The sequence below is a fragment of the Mastacembelus armatus genome, chromosome 18, assembly GCF_900324485.2.
Source record: "Mastacembelus armatus chromosome 18, fMasArm1.2, whole genome shotgun sequence".
NCBI lineage: Eukaryota > Metazoa > Chordata > Actinopteri > Synbranchiformes > Mastacembelidae > Mastacembelus > Mastacembelus armatus.
This window is the reverse complement of record NC_046650.1, coordinates 18,335,481-18,351,767: the sequence shown is the minus strand read 5'-3', so window position 1 is coordinate 18,351,767 and position 16,287 is coordinate 18,335,481. Positions and strand designations below refer to the sequence as shown.

The 16,287-nt window shown below is 43.0% G+C and overlaps 1 protein-coding gene across 1 annotated transcript; it reads right to left on the bottom strand.

Annotated features, from left to right (window-relative positions):
• Positions 1 to 9,407: 9,407 nt before the first annotated feature.
• LOC113140058 (low affinity immunoglobulin gamma Fc region receptor II-like) lies at positions 9,408 to 15,524 on the bottom strand. The gene is made up of 8 exons (XM_026323788.2): positions 15,014 to 15,524; positions 14,199 to 14,234; positions 13,403 to 13,666; positions 13,081 to 13,323; positions 12,679 to 12,831; positions 12,425 to 12,514; positions 10,721 to 10,813; positions 9,408 to 9,535 (listed from the first exon to the last, which is right to left on the bottom strand). Exons 1-8 carry the CDS (start codon positions 15,042 to 15,044, stop codon positions 9,492 to 9,494), a joined length of 954 nt encoding a protein of 317 aa, XP_026179573.1. The 5' UTR covers positions 15,045 to 15,524; the 3' UTR covers positions 9,408 to 9,491.
• Between the last annotated feature and the right edge of the window lie 763 nt (positions 15,525 to 16,287).

The following is a 16,287-nucleotide window of genomic DNA, read 5'->3' as shown; positions in this document are numbered from 1 at the left end:
AAATGTGGTGCTGGTTCTGTTTGTTCTTTAACCTGAACTTTGTCGACTTGAACTCGTTTGTGTTACGTTAAATGGACCAATCACGTTTCTTCTCATCTGACTATCACTGAGCTGCCTCACCCTCAGGAGGCGGGGTCACCCCCCAGGGCATGCTGGGTAAGTAGTGCCCCCCCCCCCCCCCCCCCCCCCCCCACCCTATGGACTTGGATCTGATTTCCTGATTGCACTGCTGTAAACAAGGATCCAGGATTTTCCAGCAGACGATGTTTTTCATGAGTTTTTACGTGTCTCTCCTGCACGTTGTGATGGACTGAGACTGATAAACTGAGATGTGTCTGTAACTGGACAAACCAAGAAGAGTCAACGTGCCTGTTGACGCCATTTTCACTTTGATGAGTCTCTTTGATAAGGATTGTTGTGACTATTTGCTGAACTATCCTGGTGCTTTGGGGAACGTTGTTTCCTGTGTTGTGTTAAAGAAAAAACAAGAGAATTTAATGTCTGTTTTATTTTGAGATGAGAATCAGCCCTGAGTTCCCTGGAATGAGGTGGCTTGCCATCTCCAGGTCAGGGGAGAGATCCTGGCTCGTGAGATTGACAGACAGATCAGTGCAGCAGTCTGTTGTGGTGAAGAAGGTAGACTGACTTACTGGTCAGTCCATGTTCCTCCTCTCACCTTTGGTCATGAGCTTTGAATCTCAGATACAAGTGGCTGAAATAAGCTTCTGTCACAGGGTGGCTGGGTGCTGACCTTAGAGAGAGGGTGAGGAGCTCGGAGTAGAGCTGCTGCTCCTCCACACTGAGAGGAGCCAGCTGAGGTGGCTCGGGCATCTGTACCGGATACCTCCTGGACTCCTCCTTAGGGAGGTGTTCAGAGTGTCCAGAGTGTGACCTCTGGTGCTAACTAAAGCCGTAGGTTCCATGGACAGCAGAAAGTTCTTTGGTGTTTCTGTCACAGGCCTTATCCAGGTGAACATTAGAATCAGCTGTAATAACTAAAGAGTCCAACTCTGTGAAGACGACTGAAAACGTCTCAGTAAAATCATCAATAACATCTTGACAACATTGGGGAGGCTTGGAAATGATGATGTCGAGAACAGAGGGAGATGATTTTAGCTCCATTTGAAAAGATCCATCCTCAAATGATGAAAACTCCCCAAATGACTGTGGGGAACCATGTTGTCCCTAAACAAGGCACAGACACCAGCAGCCTTCTGGTTTCTCCTGTTTCTGATAGAAATGTGACATTAGGTGGTGGATTCAATAAGAACTGCACTTCCTGTCCTGCTGTCTAACCAAGTTTCTGTTCAGAACATCACATCAAGATTAGAAGAGGAAATAAGATTATTGATTCAAAATGATTTGTCGTCCATCAGCTCCTTCACCTCCATTTTCTCTCTGATCCAAAGTCAGATCTGATCAATAATCAAAGACTGATCAAACTGATTGATCAGCCATCAGAGGAGTTGGATCAGTGGAGCTGCTTCTGTTCCTGATGGACCTTCCTGTTGTCTTTGTCTGTCCACTTCACTGAGGAGACTTGAAGCAGGTTAACGAAAGCTCTGCAGGGCAGTTGGACAGACTCCGTCCCCGAGTCCACCTCCACTTGTGGGACTGAGAGGACAACAGACACAACATGAGCTGGACTGACAGGAACAGCAGCTCCCTGTTCCATCCTTCTCTAACAGAAACCAATGGAAACTAGTTTGTGAATGAAGACATGTTTCATTGTTCCTGACATTTGGAGCAGTTCCCAAAGAACGAGTCAGGAACCAATCAGATGAATGAATCAGTAACAGTGTTCCTGAAGAACTGACTCAGGGACTGTGCAGTCCATGATGACAAAGGACTGAGACCAGACTCTGAGACTCTGTTAGTGAGATTATTGGGAAACTACAGTTACAGACAAAATCCAACAATTACACAGCTGGATAGAAAAGGTCAGAAACAACAAGAACATGTTTGTTGTCTGGTCCCATTGGACTGGAACTGGACTAATGACTGCAGTGTTACTGAAGTCCAGGTTTCAGTCCTGATTGAGGATCATCAGCAGCTACTTATTAGAGACTGATTCATTCTGTGTTTGGTCCTGAAATGAGCTGAGACACAGTCAAAGATCAACTACAGGAAACATGGTAACCAACAGCATTATGGGTAATGTAGTAGTGACATACCTGTCCTGAAGTAGTAACAATGTATAGGTCACTTCAGAATTGGAGGACATTTTACGTCCCACCCATCAAATCTTAAATAATCCACATATAAAATACTAAAAAAGAGAAAAGAATGCTTGAAAATAGTTTTTAAAAATAACAAATATGTCTGGAGTACCCCCTAAAATGCAATTTTTCTCTTGTCCCACCCCCTTAATGACCAAATTTAATCTCAAATAAAACAGTTTAAATCAAACTTTAATTTATTATTTGTTTCATGCCTGTCTCTTGTAACTGTGGAATCATTTGTTTTAATAAACATAATATTTCAAATAATAATAATTATTCATGGAACGTGTGTCCCACAACATGCACGCAACCCTGTTACCATAACCTTTTTATCCTGGTAGAAGAAGAAGAAAGCAGTGAATGACACGACATGCTGGACATGACATGATCAAACAGTTTTCCAAAAGAATGGCTAGAGCAAAGGTATGTCCTCTCTTCTATTTTTCATATTTTCATAACATATTTAGCCTTGACTGAATGTCTCAATCCACCTCATGCAACAGAATAAGAGGATTATTTTTGTATTTTGTCTTCACTTATTTACATAAGTAAGTTTGTCCTCTTGGTCAGTAGTAACAGCTAGATAAACAGCTAGCTTCTACTCCTGAGAGAAAGCTAACATTAGTAAGGATTTACAACCCTGTTACCTGTAACCCTGTTGCACCAAGTAAGTAAAGTAGGAAGTAAACAACAGATAAATCATGTAAAAAATATTGTAAAATTGATCTGTAAGCTGAGCTAATCAAGCCTTTGATAGTTTATTATCTATTATTGATCAATATGTAGCAGAAAATCAGAAAAGTGAAGGTTTATTTTTCAAGAAATTTGAAGCTCAAATGTCCTTCAATTCTGGAATGACCCATATGAAAAGACCCACAGCAACAGCAAGAACCACAGACACAGTCATAGATCAACTAAAGGAAACATGGTAACATGTTCACACTGAGACATGAAGCACTAAGTGAACTCATCAATATAATCTGATCAATAATGTGATCAGACCCCCTGCTGTGTTTACTGCACTAATGTGCACTTTAAATCTCTGCATCACAAAGATCAATAATCAATTCTCATCAATGATTCTGTTCAAGTTTGGACTTAAAGCTTCAGAAGCAGAAAATCAATGCAGACACTTCTTAAATTGACTCAGTGACTTGTTGTTTTATTGGAGCTTGTTTGATGACAGAGGCTGGACTCAGATAATATTAGAGAAGAAGAAAACACAATAGTCAGCAGTCAGTAAAATAAACAGTCAGTAACTGTCCAGCTGACCCTACAGAGGACACCATACCAAGGCTCAGATAATCACATGTTGCTGGATGGTCAACTATATACAATACACATACTCAAGAAATACTGCTAATACTACATCAATACTATATACAATACACATAACTCAAGAAATACTGCTAATACTACATCAATACTATATACAATACACATACTCAAGAAATACTGCTAATACTACATAAGTACTATATACAATACACATAACTCAAGAAATACTGCTAATACTACATCAATACTATATACAATACACATACTCAAGAAATACTGCTAATACTACATAAGTACTATATACAATACACATAACTCAAGAAATACTGCTAATACTACATCAATACTATATACAATACACATAACTCAATAAATACTACTAATACTACATCAATACTATATACAATACACATAACTCAAGAAATACTACTAATACTACATCAATACTATATACAATACACATAACTCAAGAAATACTACTAATACTACATCAATACTATATACAATACACATACTCAAGAAATACTACTAATACTACATCAATACTATATACAATACACATAACTCAATAAATACTACTAATACTACATCAATACTATATACAACACACATACTAAAGAAATACTGCTAATACTACATGAATACTATATACAACACACATACTCAAGAAATACTGCTAATACTACATGAATACTATATACAATACACAAAATCAATAAATACTACTAATACTACATCAATACTATATACAATACACATAACTCAAGAAATACTACTAATACTACATCAATACTATATACAATACACATAACTCAAGAAATACTACTAATACTACATCAATACTATATATGTGTATAAGTTATGTCTGTGTGTTTGATGTGTGTCACATGTCTCTGACGTCACGTGGTGAAAAGGTTGAAGAGAAGATTCTGTATCGAGGCCAAAGATCAGATTTTAATATTCCCTCCCTATAAACACAGAGCTCTCAGCAGGAAAACACTGCAGGAACAACAAGGATTCATTCTGGCATCTGTGAGGACACATCTCATGATGGACCCCTGGACTTCCTGTCAGTTCTCTGTTCAATGCTTCTTCCGGGTGGAGGTGGTTCAGGGTTACTGCTCCACAGTTTGTTGGAAACAGGTGAAATCCAGCTGTAAATATTATATTTAGGTTTGTTTACAGTAAAGCTCAGTAAATACCAGCATCCTTGGAAATAAGTCAAAGTACCGTAACTGTTCTTCAACAGGAACCGACACCAGAAGAGAAAATGTTCGATAATAAACCTGCGTCACTGCTGAGTCTTTGTTTCCTGGTCTGTGTGACTGAAGGTGAGTCCTGTTTCTGGACTGGTTTTCAACTGAAGACTGAGTCAGTTCATTGAAACGTTGTTATTGTTGTCGTGGACTCTGAGCTGTTGTTACTGCGACACTCGCCTTCGATGATGACGCAGTCGATTGTTTTATCGGTTCTACAACAGCAGGACGTCCCACAAACAAACAGCCAAACGCTTTGACACCTTATACAGTCCAGCACTGACTGACCTCAGGTCTGGTTTTCTTATTTATGGCCAAAGGAGACCAAACCAGCTGCTCCTGTTCCACAACCAGCCTTCACAAACTGACCCAGACTAAGCCCAGATAAGGCCCATCAGTGACCCAGTAGGTCTGGACTTTCATCTCTACGTCCAACAGAACCAAACATGGGGCTACACTGGCAGCTCAGAACACCAGACTCCTATAGAGGCTTTTTGAAACCGTCATGGTCTGATACAGTCCTCTATGAGGAACCATAGACAAGCAGCAACAGAAAGCAGGAAACCCAAACCTGTGGACCCCCCTCTGGTCCAGTATGTCCCTGTCATCAGACAGGACATGTGTGATAGAAACACACTTGTTAGATTAAATACAACAAACCTGGAAATCTGTTGTTCCTCAGTGTGAGAACGAAAGAAAAGAAAAGATCCATGTTCTGGTTTGTCCTGCTGAGAGCAGATATTTGATCAAATGTCAAAACTAATAATCCACATGTTGTTTTTAAAATACAAACAGAAAAACAATTTTAAGTCCAGCTCCTGTTTGTTTTGTTGGTGGAAGGAAAAAAGCAGCTCCTGTTTCCATTTCTGCTCTTCTGTAAATCAGGAATGTAGTCCGGTCACAGACAGCAGCTGAATTTATAGACTCCACCTGACTCCACCTGACTTCCTGTTGTCACAGGGACACACCTGCTGTATCATAATCAGTTCCTCATTTAACACAATGACTGGATGCAGCTTCAAAGGAAACATCAGCTAGTTTGTACTTTAACACCATAAATGGGAACTAAAGACCAAACTGGGCCTCAGAGCTGCTGCTGTTCAGAAACTGGCCCAGAGACCCAGACTAGTGGGTGTAAAGCTGCAAAACACACAGCACAGTCTGAGAGCAGGAGTCACAGAAACCAGTCCGTCTCAGGTTTGTTGTAGGTTTAAACATGTTCCCTGCAACAAATGAATGAATCACTGGTTGACACAATAACGTCCGACACTATGACACCTCAGAGCTTCAGCGTCTGATTGTGTCCAGCTCAGCCCAGGACGAGGTCGAGTCTCCTCAACTAAACAAAGATCTGATTTTCATACGTCTCCAGTCTGAGCCCAGTGTCACTGCAGAGATCAGGCTCCGTTTAAACTGAGTCCACTGGAAAATCAGATGTAGTTCAACATTTGAAGATGTTTGTCAGTCTGACTTTGGATCTATCAGAGCTCTGAACAGGGTTTTGGATTTTAGTCTGATGGAGGATCTGAATCCGTCCTGTCCAACCACAGTCCCCCTTTGGAGGAACACATCAGTAATAACTTCATCATCTTTGCTCAGTCTGTAAACAGATTTCTTTGGATTTAGGCTGTTCTCTGTCTGTTCCTCTGTTCTTCAGGTCAGAGAACCATCACAGCTGAACCTGGACAGAACGTCACTCTGACATGTCGAGCTCCCAGCAGCACAGAGATCAGAACTGTAGAGTGGACCAGACCTGGTCCAATATATGTCTTTGTGTACAGGAACAAGAAATTTGATCCAACAAACCAGCATCCATCTTTTAAGGAGCGGGTGGAGCTGAAGGACTCACAGATGAAGGATGGAGACGTGTCTGTGACTCTGAAGAATGTGACGTTTACTGACACTGGGACATACGAGTGTCACCTTGCCCAGGGTCAAACAGATCCACTTAAACCCATCAACATCACCCACCTCACAGTAGTTCCAGCAGGTGAGTGTGTGTTTGTCTGAGCAGCAGAGCTGAAGCTGCTTCCTGGTTGTTGATGTGAGACCAGATGTTTGTGTTTTCTCCAGATGTTGTTGATGAGACTTTGTAGAAAACAGCTGGATGAGTGATGTGGTCAAAGTGCAGGAGATAATGTCTGACAGGAGTTTGTTCTGTTCTTCAGTCATCACCTACCTGACACCTCACACCTGTTCTCTCCTGCAGGTCATGGAGGTGGGCACAAGGATGGAGGAGACCAGGATGGATGAGACCGGGGTGGTCTTGTTGGACTGACAGTGGGTCTGACAGTTGCTGTTGTTGTTCTTCTTGCTGTTGGTTTTATGATCTATAGAAAATGTCGATGTCAAAGATCCAAAGAGCAGATTTCAGTCCAGCAGCCTGTTGATGGAGAAACTGACCAACATCTGGTGTGAAACCTGAATCCTAAGTGGACATTGGACTGTATGAACATGTCCCTTAAAGTCAAACCATTGGACAGTCAGTGTGTGACAAACCAGTGTCTCCAGTCCCACTGTCCACTTTCAGGAGGACACAGTGGGTCCAGGACTGAACATAAATCAGTGTTTCTGCTCCACCAGCTCTTCCTGTCATGCAACCCCTTGAATTGCCACCTGTTTGTTTGGTTCCTCTGTGTTGAATCGAGGTGAAAATGTAGTTTATGGTTGTGGACTCCAGCTGTTGTTTCCTCCATCAAAGCTCTGACAGCTCAGTTCTGTAGCTGCTTCACTATAAAAGTCTGCAGCTGGTTGGAGAATTTTATAGTGAAGCAGCAGCAGAGGAAGCTCCTGACACAGACCCTTGGACACTAGTATAGAGCAGTGACAGTCCCAGTGGGTCCCGTGGGGTCTTGAACTGAGCAGGTGTGTTGGTATTAAAAACCAGTATTCATATTGTTGTTATTATCTGATTGTGTGTTACACATTTCTCTGTATGTGTGTCCTTTGTTTTCATCAGCAGAGACACACACACTGGTTGTACAATAAAGTGGGTTGTGACAGAGACGTTGTTGTGAGTCAGTTCAACAACATGTGGTGTCCAACAGGCTGTGAGCAGAGGGCCCACAGTAGAGACATGGGTCATGTTGTGTAGCTCAGTAAACACACAGACACACACACAGCAACACAAACAGCAGCTCCACTAAGTCCTTCCTGTGGGAACATGTTGAAGCTGATGGTTATTGATCCTGGACTGTAGTGCAGCTGATTGTGTTACTGTGATGGCTTTGGAAAACACAATGACACAGTCACATCTGGTCACGTCTTATTCAGTGTTTGTGGAGAATCTGGTGGATTCACTGTTGGTTGGTTTTCTGCACAATCACACTCAGAGGTTTGGACCAGAAACTCTGGTAGATCCTGTTGAAACTCACCTGATGTTACCTGGATGCTGCTGAGCTGGTCTTAAACAAGTCACATCACAGTCACCTGACTGGTTACCAGGCAACAGCAGGTGAGTCAACACAACACAAAGAGTTGAACTATAGTCAAACAGGAAGTGAACTTCCACACCTGGACTCTCCTCATGTGACGGATTACAGGGAAAGGCTGGTGGCATCAGCAGAGACTGTCCCTCCCAGGAGGAGAAGACCCGCTCAGTTACTGGGCTACACCTGCAGCTATGGACCCCCATGTTTTTGGGATGACCAAGATTTACCTTCACATGGCAGCTCCATCAGTGCCATGTGAGCAGGTCTTCTCCAAAGCTGGAGAGGTATTGAGCCCCAAGAGGAGCAGATTAAAGCCAAGACTGTAGAAATGATTCTTTTTCTAAATAAGAAGATGCAGTTCTCAAAGACAACCAGCAGGTGTCGCTGTCTGACTGTCAAAGGCTTCGAAGCAGTTTGTGTTTTCAGGACAGTTGTCTCAAAGTGGCTCATAAAGCTTTGATTTCACCATCACTAAGTCAAACATCCATCCATCATCTGTACCCCCTTAGTCCTAACCAGGGTCCCAGGAATCTGCTGGACCCTGGTTAGGACTAAGGACCCTGGACAGGTCACTAAGGCAAACCACTCCACTGAAGTAAGTCAGACTGTCGTCTTCTTCTTCTTCTTCCTTTGTTTTTATGACTGTGGCACTCAGCGTTACTGATGCATTACGCCACCTACTGTGTTGGAGTGTGAACCAGTGGTACTGACACATTCGTATGGATAATAGCAAACACACAAACACATTTATTGAGCACAGAATATATTTTTGCACGAATGTAATTTTATTGGAATTTTATTTTCAAAATATGATTTATGTGCTTGCAAAATAGATTTTTCTGTGCTGCTCAGAATAGAGATACAATAATAACACCATAGGTTCTGAATAGATGCAATGACTGAAATGTAGAAACACACCCAGCAGAAGGTCAGATAGTCTGCAGTCTCAGTTTCATGTTTGTTCTTCTGTGCACAGTAGAGAGGTGTGGATCGGTTAGCCACAACCAAACAGCAACAAGTCAGTTTTTCCATATGAAACCCACAGACCCACACGAGAACAACATTTTTATTAATTTCTTTAATCTTTGTTTTTAGTTTTTAGTTCCAGTGGTTTGTGCTGAAAAATGCATCTAAACGTTTCCAAAAATAAGAGACAACAACAACAAAACACACAACCTGTAAAATGAGAGATGTGAGAGTCTCTGGGCACCAGTTACAGACCAGCAGGACGTCAGCGGGTGGACTGGTGTCTGAAGGTGTCTGAAGGTGTCTGAAGGTGTCTGAAGGTCTGAAGGTGTGAAGGTCTACCTCAGTGGTGAGTAGACGACATCTGGCTCTGCCTGAAACTCTGAACACACACACACACACACACACACAGTTCAAACCATATCCACCATCAGAGACACCGTCCTAATGTGTCCTCACCTTCATTCATGTGTTCTGTGTATCTGGGTCTGGTCTATGGGCCAGAGGCTCTTTTAACAAACTGGTTTCCAGTGAACTGTCCAGACTCCAGTCACTACTCACTGCACACGTCACTGTGAAGGCTGGACTGAGCCACTATCCACCTGTTCAACGTGCACATTAAGACCTGAATGATCCACATTTGGTTTTGCTGATTTTCTCGGACTTTGGTTCCAATTTGAGCTTCAGGTGGATGGAAACCAGACGACTGTCAGAGTGACCTCTGTTCTCATGGCACAGCACGTTTGGTACCATCACATTCACACTGAGCCTTTAAAGAACATTCCTGCTCTAATTAGATCTGAGCAGACAGAAACCTGTACAGGTCCAGACTCTCCTCAGGAATGATGCCAAGGTCTTTAAGGCCAAACTTCAGCTGACTGACATTTTTATGCTCCTGTTCTTCTCTAAATGAACAGCCCAACATTTCTGGGAAAAACAGTAGTAGTGGCTCTGTCCACAGTTACCTCTGCTCCTGTTTGGTACAATTGTAAAGAGATGCAGATGCAGTTCTTCAAACATTCGCTGAGAAAAAGTGAGACTGAACAGAGGTGCAGAGAATTTAACAGAAACAGGAAAGTGGACGACCACAGAGCTGCTCACTGACACATTTCACCACATGACTTAAAACAAACAAACCTGTTGTCACACCATATTCACAGAATCATCCCCCACAGTGGAACATGCTATAGTCAGAAACCAGACCAAGGTTCAGGGGAACCAGCAGAAAGAAGCTGCTGCTGTGGTTTAACATGCAGAGTTAAAAACTACAAAGTTATGAACAGTGTTTTTGGTCAGTGTGAGATGCAGAAAACAACCAGTTTTTCTGTCCAGGTAAAACTTCAAACATGTGAGATCTTGTAGAACATGATGCTCTGCTGCAGATGAAGTTACCCACAGTTTATAAAGTACTTCAAACTGGTCCCACTACTGCAGTAAAGTTCAACATGTACTTTAATGCAGCAGGAATACTCATCAGATATTACAGTCAAACACTGAAAGGGACCAGTACTTTTACTGTGATACTTGAAGTACATTTAGCTGATAATACTCAGAGGAGCAGCTGTACCTTGTTTCTTTGCTTTGGTGTCTCTGATGACGATTTGTCCATAAGTGACGTCTTCAGTTCTCACTGCTGAGTAGACTGGAGCTGGATCTCTGTCTGCACAGGGAGCACATGGAGGTCACATGACTCATGCTGCTGCTGTCAGTACTACTACTGTCTGTACTGTTGCTGTCAGTACTACTGCTGTCAGTACTGCTGCTGCCAGTACACCTGCTGTTAGAACTACTGATGTCTGTACTACTGCTGTCAGTACTGCTGCTGTCAGTACCGCAGGTGTCAGTACTACTACTGTCTGTACTGTTGCTGTCAGTACTGCTGTTGTCTGTAATGTTGCTGTCAGTACTGCTGCTGTCTGTACTGTTGCTGTCAGTACTACTACTGTCTGTACTGCTGCTGTCAGTACTACTGCTGTCAGTACTGCTGCTGTCAGGACTACTGCTGTCAGTACTACTACTGTCTGTACTGTTGCTGTCTGTACTGGTGCTGTCAGTACTGCTGCTGCCAGTACTACTGCTGTCAGTACTACTACTGTCTGTACTGTTGCTGTCTGTACTGGTGCTGTCAGTACTGGTGCTGTCAGTACTGCTGCTGTCAGTTCTGCTGCTGTCAGTACTGCTGATGTTAGGACTACTGCTGTCTGTACTACTACTGTTAGTACACATACTACTCGTTTTACTGCAGCAGCCACTGTACAAACTGCTCATTGATGTCACTTATCAAACTGTTGTTTATGCAGTACAAGAACAGCAAATAACTACAGCAGCAAACAGCAGAGTACTACAAGTACTGCAGTATTATTTCCATGTGGACTGGTTTCTCTTCCATCCAACTACTTTCCAGCACTGACGGGGACTGACTGGACCTGAGTCTGAGCAGTGAACGGCTGCAGGACAAGTGGACGTGATTGAGCACAGGATGAACATCCTACAAACTCCAGGTATGTGAAGCTGAAGCTTTGGTCCCAGACAGGAACCTGGACGACCACAGAGCTCTGAGCTTCTGTTAGCAGCTTCACCACAGGCTCAACTACACACTGACTGACACGCAAAGCTCAACACACACTGTGTGAGACCAGAATAAAACAACAGGTTTGAAGAGAAGCTTCAGGCTGGTTCACCAACATCACAACACTGATGCAGATGCAGTGACTGGTTCAAACCACAGAGACTGTAAAAGCATCTACTTCTGTTTCTGAAGCAAAAAGAAGCAAACACACATTAAACATGAGCCTTTCTGCAAATGTTCAAGCTCAGTTTCTTCTTTTTATTCTACAAACTTTGTGTGTTTGGAACATCAGACTCTTTAGGTCTGAACTGAGACAGAAACTTGTTAGTCAGGACTAAAAATCAAGTTTCTGCTGTTTGAAATGTCAGAAGACGTGAGAGGAAAGAACAAGTGAGGGAGTCGAGAGAAGTTTGAGCTGCAGCTGCAGGACAGAAACTAAACTAAACCTCCAGACTAAATGTTTGTCCAGAAATTCTCTCTCATGTCGTCACTTTGACGTCCATCTTATTAAAAATCCTCAGTCTGTAAAATCTCCTTTCTCTCTGAGGACGTTCCCTGTGTCTAAGAACAGACTCTTATTTTCCTTTCTGATGTCTCCGCTTTCTAAAAACACAAAAACCAACAGCTTCTCTCACTTTATGAAAATGTCCTAAAGGTTCCAACAGGTTCCAAACCAACAGAAACAGGAAATAGAAACCTCACCTCTGCTCCGTCTGCTCCTCTGCTCTTTTTGATTGAATGTGTTGACCTCACTGTACGTGATGGGATGTTCTCCAGCATCATCTTCAGCAGCTGCAGGGAACCAAGATAAATAATAATAAACTGTGATGAGGAACCATTTGTCAGTGGATAATAAGCAGGAACATGCACAGACACAGGATGGAGAGAAAAATGCAGCTGTGATGATCTGGAGAACATCTGTATAAAGGTTTGAAATCCAGAAGTTTGTGTCTGACCTTTAGGTTTCCTCTGAACATGTCGTCTCACCAGTAGAACCAGTAACACCAGGAGAACCAGACCACAGACTGATGCTACAGCCAACAACACACAGAGAAGAGGAGGAGGAGGAGGAGGTGCAGTGGTTGGTGCAGGTGCAGTGGCTGGTTTCTCTAAAACGAAGCAGAAATAATGATGAAAACCATCAAAGGACAAAGCTTCAGTGATTTAGCTGCTCAGTGAAAAATGAGATGAAACAGAAACTGGAGTTTCTTCTTCTTCTGATCTTCTCCAACACATTGAACATGAATGAAGCTGCTGATTGTAAAGTTGAGAGAACGACGACGCCGATCAGAGCAGGAACCTGTTAACATCAGCCCACACACATCCACTGATTCAATGAGGAGTCTGTGACCTCTGACCTGTGACAGAGATCCAGCCGGGTGGAGACTCTCCATGGCCCCTGATGTTACAGCTGTAGACGCCTTCATCGGCCTTGGAAACATGGAGGATGGTCACGTGACCCGTAGGCCGATCGATGATGAGGGAGCCGTGTTTATAGAAATCAGCCGGGAGGTCGGAGGATGTCTGGGTTCTACAGATCAGGGTGATGTTTTCTCCCTCCATCACAGGGAGGACAGGACTCTGCAGGATCACTGCTCCACCTCAACACAGAGACAAACTACAGCATTTCATCCATTTCCACACAGCTTCATCAATACTAACTCCACAGGCTCATCTTACCACTGACAGTGATGTTGATGCTCTGACTGGTTGCTCCCTCTCTGGATTCACACCAGTAAACTCCACTGTCGAATGGGTAGAGGTCACTGATGTTACAGGAAGAACCAGCTGATGTTCCCCAGTCAGCTCCACACTGAGTCCTGGTTTCTCTGGTTGCGTTCCTCCTCAGGGTCCATCCAGCAGAGCTGTCGTCCTCCTCACAGCTTAGAGACAAAGAGCTCCACTGGAAGAACTGGGAGCTGCTGGGACTCAGAGTCAGACGAGCTGTTGAACAACAACAACAACAACAACAATCTTAGTCTGTTAGACTCTTAGTTCCTGCAGCAGAAAAAGTGTTTTAAAGCTGCAGCTGCTGAGTGAAGATCTTCATGTGTGTTTGGTGGATCAGACAGTTTCTCACAGCAGTGAGTTAAATTATCTAAAGGTTAGATACACCATCTTCACTGATTTATAAATAATAATTACAGACCAGGATCAAAACCAGGATTAGCCCAAGATCAGATCAGACCAGGACCAAACCAGAGCCAGACCAGAATGAGACCAGTATCGGGCCAGGATCAAAGTCTTACGGTCTGCACCATTTCTCAATATACTGATAAAACAAATTAAACTTCATGGTTTAAAACTCAGGATTTGTGTTAGTCTGAGTCAACTCTGATGACATCACTATGACATCATCAGACAACAACAGGTTTTCCAGACCAGGATCAGACCAGGATCAGGGCTCTGACAGACTATCAGGACCAGCTGTCTGACCTCCATGTGTAAAGTCAGATGATCGGAGAAGCTCACTGACCTTGGTCTGTTGTGCAGCTCAGCACTGACAGCAAAGCTGCAGAGAAATGAGAGTCAGGTCAGTGTGAGGTTTAACATGGAGCAGAGACACAACTTTAACAATCACACACCAGATATTTACTGTCATTTATTATTAACAACAACAACAACAAGACAAAGATCATCCATCATTTTTAGATGTGAGTTTTTAATCAGTTCAGTTGATTCTCCAAACTGTTTCTATGAATGAACAGGAAGTGATGATAGTCTAAGAATAATAAAGATAATAATCATGGTGAGAACAGATTATTGTTGCCTGGAACTAAAAGAATCTTTCTGCATTAAGTTAATGAGTCAAAGAAATTTCTTCAAATGATGTTTTGTTCAATTTTCCTGCTGGTTTTCAAAAACCACCTCAGTGGATCAATGAACTAAAAACAGTAATCGATAAAACCTGATCCAGTCTAAGGTCTGACTGACACCAACATCCAACAGTCCTTTAATTCTTCCTCACAGATCAGTGTTAGTTTAACAGATTATTTGTTGATATTGATCATCAATGATCTGAACCATATTGATCTATTGATTTGGATCAAAGTCTATGTTCCAGGTGAAGTCTCAGCTTCTCACTGATCAATATTTCATGGACTGATGAGGGTTTTTCTAGCTGTTTGTTGTATTTCCCTCCAAACTAAAGTGGCTGTGTATTTTCTTTCAGCTGCCTGATCTTAAACCTCCCTCGGTTCGGTCCTGGCCTTTCATTAGTATCTGACTACAGTCCTACTGAGCTGCTCTAAAACAGAAGCTGGATCATTCAGACCAACAGACTGTACTTACAGAGCAGCAGCTGCAGAGACGTTTGGTCCATGGCCCCACTGATGCTATGAGACCAGCCTGAGTCTGGTCTCAGCAGTTAATCCCACTTCCTTCTTCTGTAGCTGACGACGGTGGCCTGTAGTTCTTGATGGGGTTGGTTTATAGCAGCAGCAGCAGCAGCAGCAGCAGGCGCCTCCTTCACTTTATATCATCAGTTGTTATTCCACTTATTATATATTGTTTAGTTCATGTTGTTGCCACAGAGGAAACTGTTTGGCTGGTGGATCATTTCCTGCCAATGAACTGAAGCTTCTTCATGTTTGTGTTGGTAAACTCAGTTTTCTGTGGTCAGTGAGCTGCCAACCTTGATGCTGACGACAGTAACTGATGTGGGGCTGATACAACTGTCTGACAAATGGATCCTTATGGTCCCAACATCATAGGTATGATGGTACCACAGTCCTGCCCTGACCTTAGGGACCATGAAGGTGTCAGGTACTGCAGTGAGTCCTCATTGTGGTTGTGTTGGGCTGCAGTTTGACATAAATCACCTTGTATGTCTCAGTCTGCGTCAAACTGAGAGTCTGCTGACTGCAGCAAACTGGGGGGACTGACCTGTCCAGGACTGGGCACCCCCCTGGGGACTACACCCACATACAGACCAGATCTATGGGGGGCTGCATGTAGAAGAAGAGGAGACAAACAACAACAGTGCAGACGTTCAGCAGCGCTCACTGGGACAGGAAATAAAAGGCATTAACAGTCTCCAGTCTCAGCAGTGATGGTCTGCTCTTTAGCTCCAACCTCAGTCGCTGAGCTGGATGTGTCTGCTGCTGCCCCTGTTCCAACAAAGAACAGCTGCAGACTCTGAATTCAGGACCCAACTCCAGGTAAAGGAGAGTTTGCTGCCTCACCTGTTCTCCCCTCCAACAACACAACTCCTATAAACAGAAACAGGCTCACCTCTACAGTGTTTCTGGCCCCTAGTGGTTGGCAGCTGTCATCACACCCAGAGTCACATAAATGGAATAAATAATATGATCCTGATTTCAGGTCTTCTCAAGACTTTTGCTGCTGTTGTTCTGTTTATTTCCAGTTATTATATTATTTTCTGCCTGAGTCTCTGAGTTTCATAGTGAAACATCAGTCAACTGTAAAAGTCTCAGCCTCAGGTCTTTATCAGGGGTTTGGACCCTGTTCTATAGACCTGCAGCTCTGCTCATCAGTTGAACTGTGGTTTCTTACATTAGACATGAAGAAGCAGTTCTGTTTCTGACACTGATTGGATCACTGTG